The following is a 15,604-nucleotide window of genomic DNA, read 5'->3' as shown; positions in this document are numbered from 1 at the left end:
TTTTAAACTAGGCTGTGACAGAGAGCATTATTATTTATCCTCATGTGTCAAAGGACGATAGGTTGACAACAATTTTAAAAACTTTTGTCGTTTTCTGCCTTATCTTGACATAGAAGTTATGTATTATTTACTTTATCCAGATATAAGAAAGGGTTAGTATACTGTATATGGAATAGTACAGTATACAGTATTTTATTCACCGTTTCACTGTTTACCTTGCTTTTGATCAGTGGAACATGCTGTCAATAAAATACTTCACTTCCTGCACAGATGTTTCACATTAAAAGTCTTCATTGGTTCTAAAGGCATTGTCCTCCCTTCCTGATGTTTACTATGTAACACCTGCAGGTAGTGCTGAGTTTCATTGACAGCAGCAGAAAGACAACCCTGTTCAAAAGCACTACAAAGTAGATACAGCTGGTGTTTGGTAGTGAGGGAGAACTTTTCTGTCTTTCTGTACAAAGGGGAGAAACGGAGTGAGTAAGCAACTGTCAAACTGTGCTAGTTTAAATTAATAGGAAGCTTCAACAAGTTAAAATATATGTATATGAGAAAACAAGGGGGCATCTTGTCTCTAAAATAGGCCAGCTTGTCTTTACAAAGAAAGGCCTAGCTCTCTTTGCAGCTGATATAAGCATTGCAGTTATTTGAGGATTTATGATTCCAAGTTGCTAAATTTGAATGTAAGGTTAAGTCTGGTGTTGAGGTGTGTGTAGATCTGTAATGATTGTATAGGTTTAAACAGTATGGTTGAGTTTAAAGAGGTCTGCTTGTAGAAGTAAATGGCATCATTTATAGCTGATTTGTTATTGGGGTGCTTTAGGAAATTGTTGTTTTTGTTTTTTATTTTGATGTAAAGCTAGGGCTTCTACATATTTTGTTTGAATCTTTCCACTCCTTTCAGATCTGCCCACAGTTTGAAGGTTAGAGGTAGATTGTGGAACAAGCTTCACTCAGCTCTCCTTCCCCTTCCCCCCCCCCCCCATCCCTTATCCTCTTTCATCTCCTCTTCTTGTCTTGTCTGCTTGCTTCCTTTCTCCCAAAATCTCTCCCTCCTATGCTCTCCCTACCTCTTCTCTCTATTTCTACTCTCTGTCCTCATCCTCTCCCATATCCTTTCCTCCCAACCCTCCTTCCATCTTTCCCTCTTCTCCCAGGGGCCATGTGGCACACTTAGGGGATGATGAGGATGATGATGGTGCAGATGATGATGAAACTCACAATCAGTAAGTTCTCTCCCAGTCTTAGAACTAGAAGCCTCTCCCCTTCTTGTCTCCCCATCTTTCTTTCTCCATACACTTCTACTTCTGTTTAAAGTGAAAAGGAGAGGGGTGGGGAATAAGTCAAGGCGGAAGGCTTCCTGTCTTTGCTGCAGTTTCATCCACACATCTTTATGCAGCACACCCTACCATCATGCCACATATGCCACCTGTGTTTGTGTGTCGGTTTGTATGAACAGCAGAGTGAGGACCAGTCAATTGTTTTTTACGGTTAGAATTAGGATTAGGTATTGACTTGGGATGGTTGAGGTTGGGGGCTAGGGAACGCATTATGGCGAAGAGTGTCCTCACTTTGGTGGCTGTACAAGTGTAAGTGTGTGTGTGTGTGTGTGTGTGTGCATGCATTTACAGCCGTTGTGTTTTCCATGCTGATATGATGGTTTTATTTGAAGTTTAATAGCTACTAACAATAACTCTAACCTAAAACACTGACCTGAAGGCAATTTTTTTTTTTATTTGAGGCCTGAAAAGAAGAGTACATTGTAGCAACATATAAACCCAGCAATAAATATCAGCTTATGGAACATCATATCATTCAATTCAAACTGGATTCTTAAATATTTTTTAATGTTTGAAAGATAAGGTAAGGAAGTACTGTATGTTTAGTGTTTTCTTAACTGATCCTGATGACCTTGATGTCTTATTTGCTGTTGCCTTGTTTTGTTCTCCACTTGTTTCGCCATCTGTGAGCCTCCTTGCGGTGTGTGTGTTCGTGTGTGTGTGTGTGTGTGTGTTTGTGTGTGTGTGTTCGTGCGTGTGTGTGTGTTTGCGTGTGTGTGTTTGTGTGTTCTCAAGCTGCTTTCTGTTTTCTCATGCCTCTATAAAACTGTATAGTCGGCATCCAGCCTCGTCCCTGATTGTACAAAAGCCAAATCTCTCTCGCAGAGGGGAGGGTTCTTTATAGGATAGCTTCTATTCAAATTAGAAAGACATTTAATTATGTTTAAAAAAATTGCCATGAGGGACACACAGTACAGTGATTACAAACATGGCAAAAAGGACTCTCATAAATTGACTCCAAGTAATTGTAGTGTAAAGTAAAATCAGAGCAGATAACTCTATTGTGCTATGTTTAAAATCCTCCTGCTCTCTATGTAGATGCTTTTTTTGCCACCTACCCTATAGCACCCTTTACCTTATAGAGGTACTTTGCCATTGCCTCCCTCATCATGCTACTTACCAAAAAACACTATTTGTATTTTTTTTGTACTAGATCCCAGTCACAGATTCTAGCTTTTTAAATTCCAACCCTGAATGTGTAAACTGTGTCAGCTTTTACTTATGAAGTTTACATTAAGCTTCATGAGGGGGTTAAGCTATGCATCTTTTGATCACAATTTAGCTGAAACTCTGTTACACATTTTTTGTGGTCTTTGTATTCATGTTTACATTCATTCATGTGATTTATCAGGTGAAATGAAAGTCTCTGTGAACATGGGGCTTGTCTGATATTAATGATGGATTATTGATATTTAGCTGTCAGAAGCCAAAAAGAATCAAAATGTAGCATCTCTTGATTCATGTTAGAAAAGCAAGTATGACACTGAAAACATATTCCCTTTTGCTTGACTAAATATTTAATTTAATAATAGTGGTTAAATATTTTTTTTTAGAGACTTAGAGAAGTTTTTAAATTCTCAGAAACTTTAACCATGTTCCATCTGAGTTTTAGTGTATGTAGTAGTTATCCTTTAAAGGCAGTAATCCTTGTGTCAGATGGTGTCAAATTATAGTTCTACTTGCCATCTCGCACTTTAACGTGTGATTACTCTAAAATTTTGCTTCTGATCTGGAATTACAAAAAAAATTAATAATCCACATCAGACAAATTTCAAAATAAACTTAACAGTGTAATCTTTTCACAAATACCTACGGTGTAAGAGGCTAAGAGGCTCCACTTTAAATTACAGCCCTTATTTCTTGCACCTACTCTATAACAACAGGTAACAAAGCGGTTTAGAGTTATACATTTGTGACCAATTAAACGATTACGCTTTTATTTTTATTGCCTCAAAGCATTGAAACCAATTTAAATAACTGAACTTCACTATTCTAAACAACGTATTGATAAATAATTAAATATTACATGATAAGTGTGATAGATTTAAAGTGGAGCCACTTACCCTCTTCTTACCTGTAGTTACACTGTAAGAATTTGCACCTATCATGTAATATTTAACAAGTACCCCATAACTACAACATACATGCACTGTAAGTATTTTTCTTATTCTCATCTTGTTGCCCTGTTATTCCCCAGTTTGCTTATTGTTATCAAGTATGAAACAAGCATGTATCCATAGGTACTGTGAAGGTACACCGTTGTTACTAATAAGAACACAGTAAGTTTGCTGGACTTTCCCTGTAAGCTAAAGTGGTACCGCTCTGCTTGTTTTTAAGGTGTGCTCAGTCAATCAGAAGCTGGAAAGCTATTAGCCAAGATGGCAGTATATATCCATAAAGTAAGTGCATATATTGCAGCTTCTGATTGACTGAACACACCTGATCCAGGTAAACAGCAGTGGATAGTGCAAGGATAGCTGGAAAACAAGCAGGGGTGCAGCTCTAAAGAGTCAGGGTGGGCCGCCCCTGTGCTGAAGTATGTGATATGATGAAATTTGCCTTTTGTGATCACAATTCAAGCTTTAAATTGTAAGTCAACCTTAGCTCCCATGGTGACATGTTGATAAATTATCATTAGCGGTGTTACTAATGTTTGTAATTAACAGTACCTGTCATTATACCATGCCATGCCATGTTGTATGGGTGTGTTCTCAATTTCTCTGTCTTCTCAATCTTCAGTAAATCAAGCACTATCATGAGGCCAAAGGTCCCTCCTCCACTTCCTCCCAAGGTATGAACAAGTGAATGTGTGAGTCACAGTCAATAGTTTTGTCATTTAAATGAAAGTTATTCATTTTGTAACAAATTCTTGGTCTCTGGTTTTGATTATTTTTGCTTTTCAGAATGTGTAAAATAAATAGAAGCTTTATCTGTGTTTTCCTTCAGCCCAAGTCCATCTCCACATCACAGCAACAACAAAAACACGACGACAACCAATCGCACAGCGAGGACGACAGCGGAGGGGGGGGGACCATTAAGCGTTGTCCAGTCCCAGAGATGCAGAGCCCAGCCAAGCCAGCCTCCAATGTTCCCCCACGGCCCCCGCCCCCGAAGCTGCCACCCCATCGCCGTGGTAGCCTAGGTAACGACAGCCCAAAACACACGGACGTCGAACACTCTGCCCCAGAGGATGATGGGAGCTTTAGGCATTTCTGGGAGTGGCTCCACACACCTCACACAGAGGAGGAGCTGGAGGAGGCATGGGAGGTGCTGAAGGAGGTGAAAGAGGTGCAGGAAAAGGAGGAGGAAAAGGGAGAGAGTAAGAACAGACGATTTTTAGATGAGTAGTTTCCGCAGACCCTCTCACTCTCTTTCAATTTGTTGTCTGGTCTTCCATTATCAGTTCTCTCAGAGTCTTAACGGATATTTTTGTTACATAACTCCATCAATATTAGTGCCTTTTGATTTCGTTCATAGTTCCCCAACATAATTGTTTGTCTTTGTAAACATCCTTTGTGTAGTTTTTTTCAAATCAAGTCAAAATCTAGCAGTGTGCTACAGCCTCCTTTGCTTCCTAGGAGGAAGAAGAAGAGGAGAAAACATTGTCCTGGCTGATCAGAAAACTAAACGTCAAAAAGAGTTGGAATGAGCTTTATTCAATTGAAAAGGATAAAAAGAAATTCTAGCAATGTATTCTTATGCTGGAAAGGCCCCTCATTTACAATGCACATCTTGGTAAAGAAGCATGATGTGTATCAGGTGTATTCCCCTGATAAGTCTTTGTCCATAGTTACAGAAACTATTTAAAATAATTACATTCTTGTGATTATTCCGGAGTGTTGGAGTAGACAAACATATCATCAATAATTGACAAATTGAAACCACTATCAGATGTTATATGGCGGGTTAACACCCTACTTTTCCAGTGACTATATTTGAACCTCTTTTTTTCTTCCTGCTAGCCTGCTCCTGCCCTCCCTCCCTCCCTCTCTGCTCCCAGTAGTTTGTTTGCCACTGTTTTAGATCAACTCTGATAAATGTCATTAGTCCTGCAGATGTGATTATACTCATCGAATCCAATAATGTTAATGTGAATGTCAGTGTGAGTGGAATGTTGTATGTTCTATACAAAAGTGTATGTCTGTTTTCTTTTTTTTTTTTTTATATAATTAACATGCTTCCTCAAAAGCCCATATGTATATTCACATTAACACTCCCTCTTTGACTTCTACACTTACACAAGAACTAATTTTCTCATTCACTGACACACATTAAGTTCTTACCCTGTTATTGTAGGTAATGGGTTGAGTTCTTCACACAATGGTGAGAGGGACAGCCCAGCAGACAGACAGTCCACCATGCCCCCTAGTGTCCCCATACGGAAAGACAAAAAGGATGTTCCGGTAAGCAGGCTTGGCACTGCAAATGCAGCTGGCAGTGTTTTATGGGCAGGAAACTGGTGGGTGTTAATGTCTTAACTGCTGTATTAGCAACTTCTACTGGTTGCCGTGTGCAAAGGAGGGTGGGATTCAGTTTCATACCAGTGAACCGTTCTAATGATTAAACAGCTGAAAGTACTGCTCAGGATTCTTCAGGATTCTGGGTTTTATTGATCTGTTATAAAACCCAAAATTGCTGATGGTCCAGATACTGAACTAGTTGAAAGAAACAATAAGAACTGTCCTTTTAATCAGCAAAGTAGTTTTCAGCTGTCACAACATAATTACATCAGTTAAGATCAGTTATCCTTTTAAATACCAATCATAATATGCCACTGAAACACATGACTAGTTGCTGATAATGGGCCTCCAACCCTTACAGTTTAAATGAATTGTATATATGACTGAGATCCAGTTAAAGTGTGTGATCATCGTCTCACTGACTTCGTGTTTGTGTATCTCTGTCTGTGTGTGTTTGCGTGTGACCCAGAAGCCGATCAGTAATGGTCTCCCCCCGACACCTAAGGTCCATGTAAGTGACATTTTCTTTTTTCCTCTCAGTTGGTTTACCCTGTGACAAATAGATCAGACACAGTAGTTCAACCAGTTTATCTAGTCATCCAGAAAAGCCTAAGAATCCTGGAGGGATTCCTTTAACTGGCTGAAGGAAGAATTCTGTTCTCAAATCAAAAATATAATTTACATCATCTTTATTTACTCACTTCTTCTTCCCTCTATAGATGGGTGCATGTTTCTCCAAGGTGTTTAACGGCTGTCCTCTGAAGATCCACTGTGCCACTTCTTGGATCAATCCCGACACCAGAGGTAACCAATAGTGAACAAGATATACATTAGCATCAACTATTATGTGGTCACGATATTCACTGTTGTCTAAAGTGAGCTGTTGCTTTGCTGTAACATATGCTCAAATGTTTGTGTGTGTGTTTTTCAGACCAGTATTTAATATTCGGAGCTGAAGAAGGAATCTACACCTTAAATCTAAATGAGCTACATGAGACCACGATGGAACAAGTGAGACACATTTATGCTTAATGAAAATATGTTTATTAACTTATTTACACTGTTTTTTTTTTACTTTTTGTTTTTAATATTTCATGCGAAAAATCTTGAAACAGTGATGCTTTGTACTAGATTGAGATAACAAACTCTGGAACAAAGGATTAAAGCTGGTGTGTTATACCATGGTGCTCATGTGCTGCATCTGTTTTTTGTTTTTCTCTCCGTCTACAGCTTTTCCCTCGACGATGTACCTGGCTATATGTCATGAACAGCTGTCTTCTTTCAATATCTGGTGAGCTCTAAGATATCTGAGTCAGCATCTTTGGCTGTTTATTTTTGGTCTCTTCTGCTGTCTGTTCTATTTTATTCTGCTCTTTTGTTTTTCCATTTCAGGAAAAGCCTCCCAGCTGTACTCTCATAGCCTGACTGGTCTGTTCGAACAGGCCAGACAGTTACAGAAGTTACCAGTAGCCATTCCCACACACAAGCTGCCTGATAAGATGATTCCTAGGTAATTCTACATTCTGGATGCTAATGTTCACTACCTATAGAATTCTAGTATTTTAAATAACTTTATCCAGATTTAAATCTGTAATGTCAGCCTCAACCCAAATGCCTCTTTGAAGTGACACTGCATTCTCTTGTTTGTAGAAAATTTGCTGTGTCCAATAAAATTCCAGAGACTAAAGGGTGCCAAAAGTGCTGCGTAGGTAAGTTATTGTGACCATTAAGGTTACAAATGGCTTTGTTTAAGCATTTTAGTCTTAGCCTGTTTTATTATTATAATACTGTCAATTTTTTATTTAAGCCCTATTAGTAAATAATAACAAGTTACCTGTAGCAGGAGTGTAAAAACACTAAATGTACAAATTACATCCAGGTTACTAAGACACAAAGGTAGTGAGTATTTGTGTTGTCTCCATCCAGTGCGTAACCCATACACAGGCCATAAGTACCTTTGTGGAGCCTTCCAGTCCAGTGTGATGCTGTTGGAGTGGGTCGAGTCCATGCAGAAGTTCATGCTCATCAAAGTAAGTTTCGTTTCCTTTCAAAACTCCTTTTCTTCCCCCTTTTAAAACTCGTGTTTCACAGTTTAGGAAAAAACTACATACAGAGGATGGACTCAAACATGAAGGCATGTTTTTTTTTTTTTTTTTTTTTTTTTTAAGCTGTTAAATTATAAGACTACTATTTCATGTACTATTGCTGCAGCCACAATTTGTTAATAAAGAGGCTTAGTAATACAGTAATAGTAAAACTCCCTCTCTTTGATGATGCGTATCCTCCAAGCTAACAATTCTCTTTCTCATCTGCCCTCTGCTGATCTACTCGATAGAATATCGACTTCCCGCTGCCGTGTCCGCTGGAGGTCTTTGATATGCTGGTGGTTCCTGAGCAGACCTACCCTCTGATCTGTGTGGCGGTCAGCAAAGGCATCGAACTCAACCAGGTGGTCAAGTTCGGCACCGTCAATCCCAACTCTACCTCCTCCTGGTTTACAGAAGCCGGTGAGAGTCATCTGAGAATTTGTGTTCAACCGGCATTTGATTTGTTGCTGAGATGTTGCATATGTTATGTCCAGTGTAGATGTTAATAACCTTTCTCTCATCTTTCTGTCTGCAGACACACCACAGTCATGTGTGATTCATGTCACTCAGCTGGAGAGAGACACTATCCTAGTCTGTCTTGACAGTGAGTGGCAGACACAAACACATTTATACATGTCTCTGCATTTTTACTGCGCAGCTTTATCTACTACTTAAGATCATAATGCTGAGCTTTTTGCAGCATATTTACCAGGATTTCACTCAGCTGTCTCCTCTCTTCCTCCCTCTCTCCATCTCTCACTCTCATTCAACAGGGTGTATAAAGATAGTAAATCTCCAGGGCCGGTTAAAATCCAGCAGAAAGCTATCAGCGGAACTCACCTTTAACTTCCAGATCGAATCCATAGGTAAAAGAAAACACAAAACAGATCACATATGTTTATTTTACATGTTAAAAGTAAAACTTAGAGATAGCAGTACAAATACAAGCTCTTTTTTTTTATTTTTTTTTGTAGTTTGTCTCCAAGATAGTGTACTGGCCTTCTGGAGGCATGGCATGCAGGGACGGAGTTTCAAGACCAACGAGGTGCGTGTGTGTGTGTGTGTGGTAAATGCAAACTGGAAATGTCATCGGACCATGTACTCTAATGAGGCCCACATCCACATAATAGGATTTTAATTTCAGTTTGAGTGGTAGTTGAAATCCTGCAATGTATAGATTAATGGAATCTATTATTGTATTATATATTAGATCATTAGTACCTTTCTATTGTTCAGACCTGCAAAATCTTGTCTTATGCTTCACCTTGTTGTTTTCATTTTAGCTAACAAAAGTAAAAAGTTCTTCAGCTAGAAGCAACTTATCTAAATCAGAATCAACATGTATTAATTAAAAAAAAATACTAATTAAATAAACTTTCAATTTCCTTTAATGAGAAGTCTTTGAAACCACCATTATGCACATGTCCAGGCATTAGATAGCCTCTCAGTTATACAAGTCAAAATTTGCTTGCTTTGGATTTTGCATTAGTCCAAGATGGTAACATTTAGTGCTAACCTTTGTAGTCATTCCAAATAATTGGAAATAAATCATAAACTACCAAATGAATTCACTTGAAGTTAAATGCTTTTGGTTGCTTTTGAGATAAGCACTGTGCAGACCCTGAATGCCTCATAGGCAATGGACCTGAGCTGCACCTGACAGACAGCTCCCAATATTTCTTTTTTTATAGATAAAATGTTGAAACTGCCAGTGATGCAGTCAATTCTCCACAGGTTTATTGACACTAGTTCTTTGGCCTAATGAGAAGTTTCCTTACCATCAGAAAAAACTGACTTAACAGCAGTGACAGCTTGTCTTTGTGTGTCTTGTGTCTTTTCTTTTTGCCTCTTCTCTGATATTCATCAGATCACCCAAGAGATTTCTGACAGCACACGCATCTTCAGACTACTGGGATCAGACAGGTGAGAATAGACACAAACCAACACATGCACACCTTTATACCCACTTTATACACACCACACACACTCAGGGCTGTGTTAACATCCTTTCTGATGTTTTATCACTGAAGACATGCTGACTGTAGAGATCAAGATGCTGAGGACAGAGGACAAACTCTGCCCAGGTACACTGCCCGCTGGCCTAAGACAGCCCAAATAAGTCTGCCTTTTTCTGTTGGGACACTCGAGGTCTGCTTGACACCATATGTTATTGGTCTGGAGCTTTTGCTCTGTGGAAGTGTGTTTGAAATACAGCAAAGTCTTCCGTGGGATTTTACCTGTTGAGCAGTGTGAGCATAGAGACCAAAATCGTTGGCTATTAATCACTGGCTATTTTGTCTTCACTAGAACCTAATTTTACTAAAAGTAGGACATTTACACTGATTAAAATTTCAGAAAAAGATATTGTAGCAGCTCTTCAGGACTACAATATAAATGCAAAATCCAAAAATTGCATTTCATCTTAGATATTTTCAAAATGTACATATAATCTTCATGCTTTGAGATACGAGCAATTATCGTTTCTGTGTCTTCTCCCACTACTCAGTAAGCAAGTCCCTGTGCATTATGATGTGTGAATGTGTAATCCTATGGGTCCCTATGAAAACAGGAGTGTTTTCTCACAATTCTCCTTAGGGTAAACAGAGTGTACTTTATTGAAGGGCTCAGTTTCAAAATAAATCATCTCCTACTGGTGTCTTTCTAAACAGGGCTTTTTTTTTTTAAGGCTTTAAACATATCCTGTGTGGTTTGGCTGTCTGTCCACATGGCTACCATAAGTCCTGGGTCTTTCCTTCATATCTTCATATTTTATATTACTTAGTGTTTTATGTGTTTTTGTCAGAAAACAGGCTGAAGTAGACTTGACTCTTCTTTTGCCTGGGATGTAAAGGTGAAATAAAGGCTAATTGATGTTTTGTTACCTTCCTTCGAAACTAAGTGGACGTTGTGTGTTTGTGTTGCAGGGTGGTGGTCCTCGAGAGCAGGCCTACAGACAACCCTACAGCCCATAGCAACCTCTACATCCTTGCAGGCCATGAAAACAGCTACTGAGACACAGACACACACAACACACTCTCTCCAAACACTCTGCCACTCATGCAAACAGGGGAGTAAGCAACCCGAAGACAAAGCCAGCCCAGTCCCACCACACCACCCCACCCCCCCAAGCCTCAATTTTTTGCTGGGAGATAAGCACTTTGTGGGTGCAGATACTCTTGGATTCCCAGTTACAGGCATGTAAAATGCACCATAGTGTTACACACGTGTCAGTTAAGCATGTAGTAGTAGGACTTTGTGGGCCTGTTTCTGACAGGGTGAAGGTTAAAACAGCTGGTGTGAGGCTTGTGTGGACTTTCCTATCTGCACCTTAGGAGAGCAACATCAACTGATAGTCCTGATGCCACCCCACCATCCCCTGCATACTGCACACTGGGAAAACTGCACCCAGGATAGAAGTTTGACTTCAACACTATCTCTATTACTACTTCTACACATACTACTACTACTGCTACTACTACTGCTACTACTACTGCTACTTGCGCTATAGCTTCACAGAAGAACCATCTTGCACAGAGAACTTTGTCTCAATCATCCTTTCCTCTTCCCCTTCCCTTTTATAAAAACCTTTATTTATTGTGGCATGATGTAACGTTAACATTCAGAATGGCTTTCCTGTCTTTTTTGTTTTATTTTTTTTCTTTAAGGGTTAAAAAAGCTAAAAAGCTTCACCAACTCTGCTAGCATTGAATTCCAGTACTCATCACTACACCACACAAGTGCTTAATTGACCTCTATTTAATTGTTGTAAATATAAATGTAGTATTTTTTTTATTTTTTTTTTTTTGGACAGAGATGAACACTAAAAAGACTGGTCATGTAGATAAGTGTGTGTATACTTGTTCTGTACAGCTGTTGAGAAAAATGCAGAGACAGGCATTGGGGAGTGACAGGGTGGTGAATTAACTTCCTTGTCCACTGATTATGTGACAACTGTCAGGAAGTATACCCCCCTCAGGTGGACAGCTTTAGTAATTTAATATTACTCTAATGATGATCTAGAGCTCAGGATTAGACTGATTAAACACAGGAAGTGGCGCGTATTGGTCATTTTTATTTTGCATGCGTCACCATCAAGACTTCCTGGTTGTTTACACCATAGCAACTGTTGTCAGGGCAGCAGACATTATCAGTTATGTTCATTTCAGTTTTTTATTTTTGTTTTAAACCCGTTTTTAATCAGCAAATTTTCTTTTTAATATTTTTTATTTTTATTGAACCACTGGTGTTAAAAAAAAAATTTGCACAGAGAAAAAGGTATTTGATTACCAAATGTGATGTCATTATAATATATGTCCTTATGTATGCACTGTGTGTGTGTGCGTGTATGTGTGGTAGACATAGAAAAAATGCACAAACTAGTGCATCATGAGCAGATCTCATCTTTAACAAGTGACAGTCGTGTTTCTGCTTAAGCCACTTGAAAGCTGAATTTACACAGAAAGAAAAATCATTTATTCTATTTAAACGACCTGGTATATATTATCCCTTTGCAGTTGGCACCATGTAGTATTTTCTCATGTAGAGTTGAACAGAGTTTCATAAAAACAAAAGTTGCAGACGTAAAAGGTCCCATATCGTTCCCCTTTTTTATTAATTAAAATTAGTTCACCAGAGGCTAAGAAGACATGTGTGGCATACTCTTATACAAATCCAGTTCTAACCCTGTCGGTTGTTTTCGTGCCTGTTGCTTTAAATGCTGAAGAACCCATGATAACCATACCCCCTCCTCCACATCCCATAGAAAAAGCCTTTGTACCTTCAGTGTTTATTTTGCATTCAGGCTAAAGTCATAGCCACAGTCATTGCTTTGTGATTACTTATCATTAAGGGTCAATGACACAGAGAGTCAAGGTAAAAACATCAAAAAGCATACCATGACCCAAACATCTTTCATAATTCACATCACTTAGCTGTAGTTGTTTAATTGCCAAAAAAAGTGCTTTTATTGTGAAAATGATGCAGGTACCAGAAAATTGACAGAAACAGTAACTTAAACAAAGGTTAGCTCAGCAGTTGGGGACTTTTGCTTTTTAATTGATTTTTTTATTTCTGTGTAAGTTTTAACATATGAATTGTTTGTCATATTTGGACCCACTTTTGGCCTTCATTGCTGTGACTTGTTTAAAGGCTGACATCTGCATGAGCCTTCACACTACACACATGTAGATGCACTGTAGTGTGCTGGAGGGTCAACATGTGTACAGTACACTACCATGCTTTACAAGCTGTGACACTAGTTAATTTTAGAAGACATGAACACTAGTTTGAATTAGGAGAAGTCTTTCTAATGCTGACATCTAAGAGTTAAAATGCTTGGGTTTATTTTTCTTTCACACAGAAAACTCTCCACATATTTTCACTACATTTCAATGGAAATCATTTTGGACCAAGCCAAACTTCTTACTGGATTCAGGCTCCTGATGCGGTGTTGCAAGAGTTTTTGAACCCACTATGAGGATAACGTTTCTAGCTTTCCATCTCCTTTATATAAAGTTGTTGCTTTTCATACAGAAGGCTGACAACACACTAAAGTACCTTGTTGTAAATTATGAGTGGACACTTGTTCAGACACTGAAATGCATAAGAGACCCAAATTAGAGATTTAGTCATAATCATGTTATTGCCTGTCTTTCAGCCAATGCCAAGTATTTCAGATGTGTCATAGTTTCAGGGCTACAACAGTTTCTTTCACACAGTCCAGGTATTTAACACAAATCTTGCCAATTTTTCAGTCAGTGTCAAAAAGATGTGACTAAGACCAAATATAACACACAGCATAACATTGACATCAGCCACATTATTCAGTTTGATTGGTTTGTCACGGTTCCGTTGGTAAAATGTGGGTGAATGAAACACGTTTTAAAGATTTCACATCTTATGCCCAAAGTTAGAGGGTCTATCTCTTGGTATAAGTGGAAAAAACACTCTTCAACGAAACATGTTGATTATTGTTCAGTGGTTCCTGTTAAAATGCCTGTGTCCTCTCAGTTCATGTGTGTACATTTCTATGCAGAGCGATTTTCTTAAGTTTTTTTTTTTTAAATCTTGTTTGGTTTTTCCTAAAAAAAATAATAATAATAATAATGGTTTCTAAAATACTTGTTTGCTTTTATTATAGATTTCAAGCCCCAGAAAACTCATCCTGCATTGTAGCTGCACAAAATTCTAAAATTTATTGTGGACGATATATTGTGTTTAGGTCAGAAAGTCTGAAAAGCTCATAGCATTTTTTTTCTGTGCAGTTCAAAACTTTTTCTTCTGGCAAAGTGTCCTTTTGCAGAACTACTAAATTAGGTTTCTATGAGATTGAATAATGCTTCAATGACTCTTAACATCTGTTAAGTGCTGTGTTTGTACCCCCTCCGCTGTGGGATTTGCTGAAATATTAAAACTTCTGTTTCTGTTTCATAAACTGAGATACTCCTGGGTCAAATCACATCTCGAAATAATTCATAGAAATTCTTTTAAGATTCTTCAGGTAACAGTTGTGTGGATATACTGCATGAAATAGTCACAGAAATCCAAGTAAATTTGGTTGAATTGCACTGGTAGCTTCTATATGGTAAAATCCACCTTTCTGGTGCCCCAAGCACTTCAAACACCGATGAGTTATTTGCAAAAGCTGTTCGATCTAGGTCTCCTCCCTAAATAAAACACAGTAAGTCTGTTTTGTTCTGTTCTGTCATGTTTTGTCTTTTTGTTTTAATGTTGCAATGCACATGTTATGAAATGTATATATTGTAAAAATAAAAAAGGGTTTGTTTTACATACTGTATAATTGCCTATATTTTGTTTCAGAAGTGTAACAGATTTATGAGACGACAGGTTAACATTAAAAAGGAGGAACTGAATCATTTGGTGTCTTGTGATGGTCATTCATTCTTATATTGTGCGGCATGACTCATGGCGCTGGAACAATTTTGAGGAGAGAGAGGGAAAAAAAAAAAAAAAAAGCAAACATGCCATTGACAAAACCTGCTAAAATTATTGGAGATCACAGGTCGACCAGGTGATATTTTTATAAAAGACAATTTATAAATGATTTTCATTTAACTACTGAACCAACAGGCCCCTCAGGCTGAGGTGAATCCAGGTCCAGTTAATGGGTGAAATATCACACCTGTCTGCAGCATGTACAGGTAAGTCAAAGTTTTTAACAGCAAAGCTCTTTATATTTAAATTTTGGGTTTTGTGTTTAACAGCTAATCTTTCCTGGAGTCTGTTTGACCTTTTAAACCTTAGTAAAATTTTCATATTGCCTGTATTTTGTTGTGACGTTGTGCTTTGTTGTTCCTGACGTGAGTGTAGGTGATCATAAAATAATCTATTGTAGGTATTAAAAGGCAGAAAAAATGTTAGACTACAGTATGATCCAAAAAAACAAACAAAAAACAGTTTTTCTTTCCTCTGTCTGTCTAATTTTGTTCTCCTTTTCCTTTCGGCTGTTCCCTTTCAGGGGTCACCACAGCGAATCATGTGCCTCCATCTAACCCTGTCCTCTGTATCCTCTTCTCTCACACCAACTAACTTCACGTCCTCTCTCACTACATCCATAAATCTCCTCTTTGGTCTTCCTCTAGACTTCCTGACTGGCAGCTCCAACCTCAGCATCCTTCTACCGATATAATCACAGTCTCTCCTCTGAACATGTCCAAACCACCTCAATCTGGCCTCTCTGACTTTATCCCCTAAAACA

General features: G+C 38.4%; 1 protein-coding gene across 14 annotated transcripts in view; it reads left to right on the top strand.

Moving 5' to 3' along the window:
• LOC137131954 (mitogen-activated protein kinase kinase kinase kinase 3-like) overlaps nt 1-14,762 on the top strand; it is a 39,096-nt gene extending 24,334 nt beyond the window's left edge. For 4 of the 14 annotated variants that reach the window (XM_067513944.1, XM_067513918.1, XM_067513901.1 and 1 more), the window contains 18 exons: nt 1,158-1,226; nt 4,080-4,131; nt 4,287-4,659; nt 5,637-5,743; nt 6,270-6,311; nt 6,520-6,604; nt 6,732-6,811; nt 7,031-7,091; nt 7,193-7,310; nt 7,451-7,509; nt 7,727-7,830; nt 8,136-8,307; nt 8,423-8,491; nt 8,661-8,753; nt 8,862-8,932; nt 9,755-9,810; nt 9,918-9,971; nt 10,812-14,762. In XM_067513944.1, coding sequence (XP_067370045.1) covers nt 1,158-1,226; nt 4,080-4,131; nt 4,287-4,659; nt 5,637-5,743; nt 6,270-6,311; nt 6,520-6,604; nt 6,732-6,811; nt 7,031-7,091; nt 7,193-7,310; nt 7,451-7,509; nt 7,727-7,830; nt 8,136-8,307; nt 8,423-8,491; nt 8,661-8,753; nt 8,862-8,932; nt 9,755-9,810; nt 9,918-9,971; nt 10,812-10,899 — 1,753 coding nt within the window. In that variant the 3' untranslated portion in view covers nt 10,900-14,762. The remainder of the gene's footprint in view (nt 1-1,157; nt 1,227-4,079; nt 4,132-4,286; nt 4,660-5,636; nt 5,744-6,269; nt 6,312-6,519; nt 6,605-6,731; nt 6,812-7,030; nt 7,092-7,192; nt 7,311-7,450; nt 7,510-7,726; nt 7,831-8,135; nt 8,308-8,422; nt 8,492-8,660; nt 8,754-8,861; nt 8,933-9,754; nt 9,811-9,917; nt 9,972-10,811) is intronic. The other 10 variants (XM_067513992.1, XM_067513983.1, XM_067513972.1 and 7 more) reach the window with 6 other exon arrangements.
• The last annotated feature ends 842 nt before the right edge of the window (nt 14,763-15,604 follow it).

The sequence above is a fragment of the Channa argus genome, chromosome 1 (assembly GCF_033026475.1).
Source record: "Channa argus isolate prfri chromosome 1, Channa argus male v1.0, whole genome shotgun sequence".
Classification (NCBI taxonomy): domain Eukaryota; kingdom Metazoa; phylum Chordata; class Actinopteri; order Anabantiformes; family Channidae; genus Channa; species Channa argus.
Note: the sequence above shows the minus strand (reverse complement) of the source record. Positions and strands in the feature narration are given on the sequence as shown.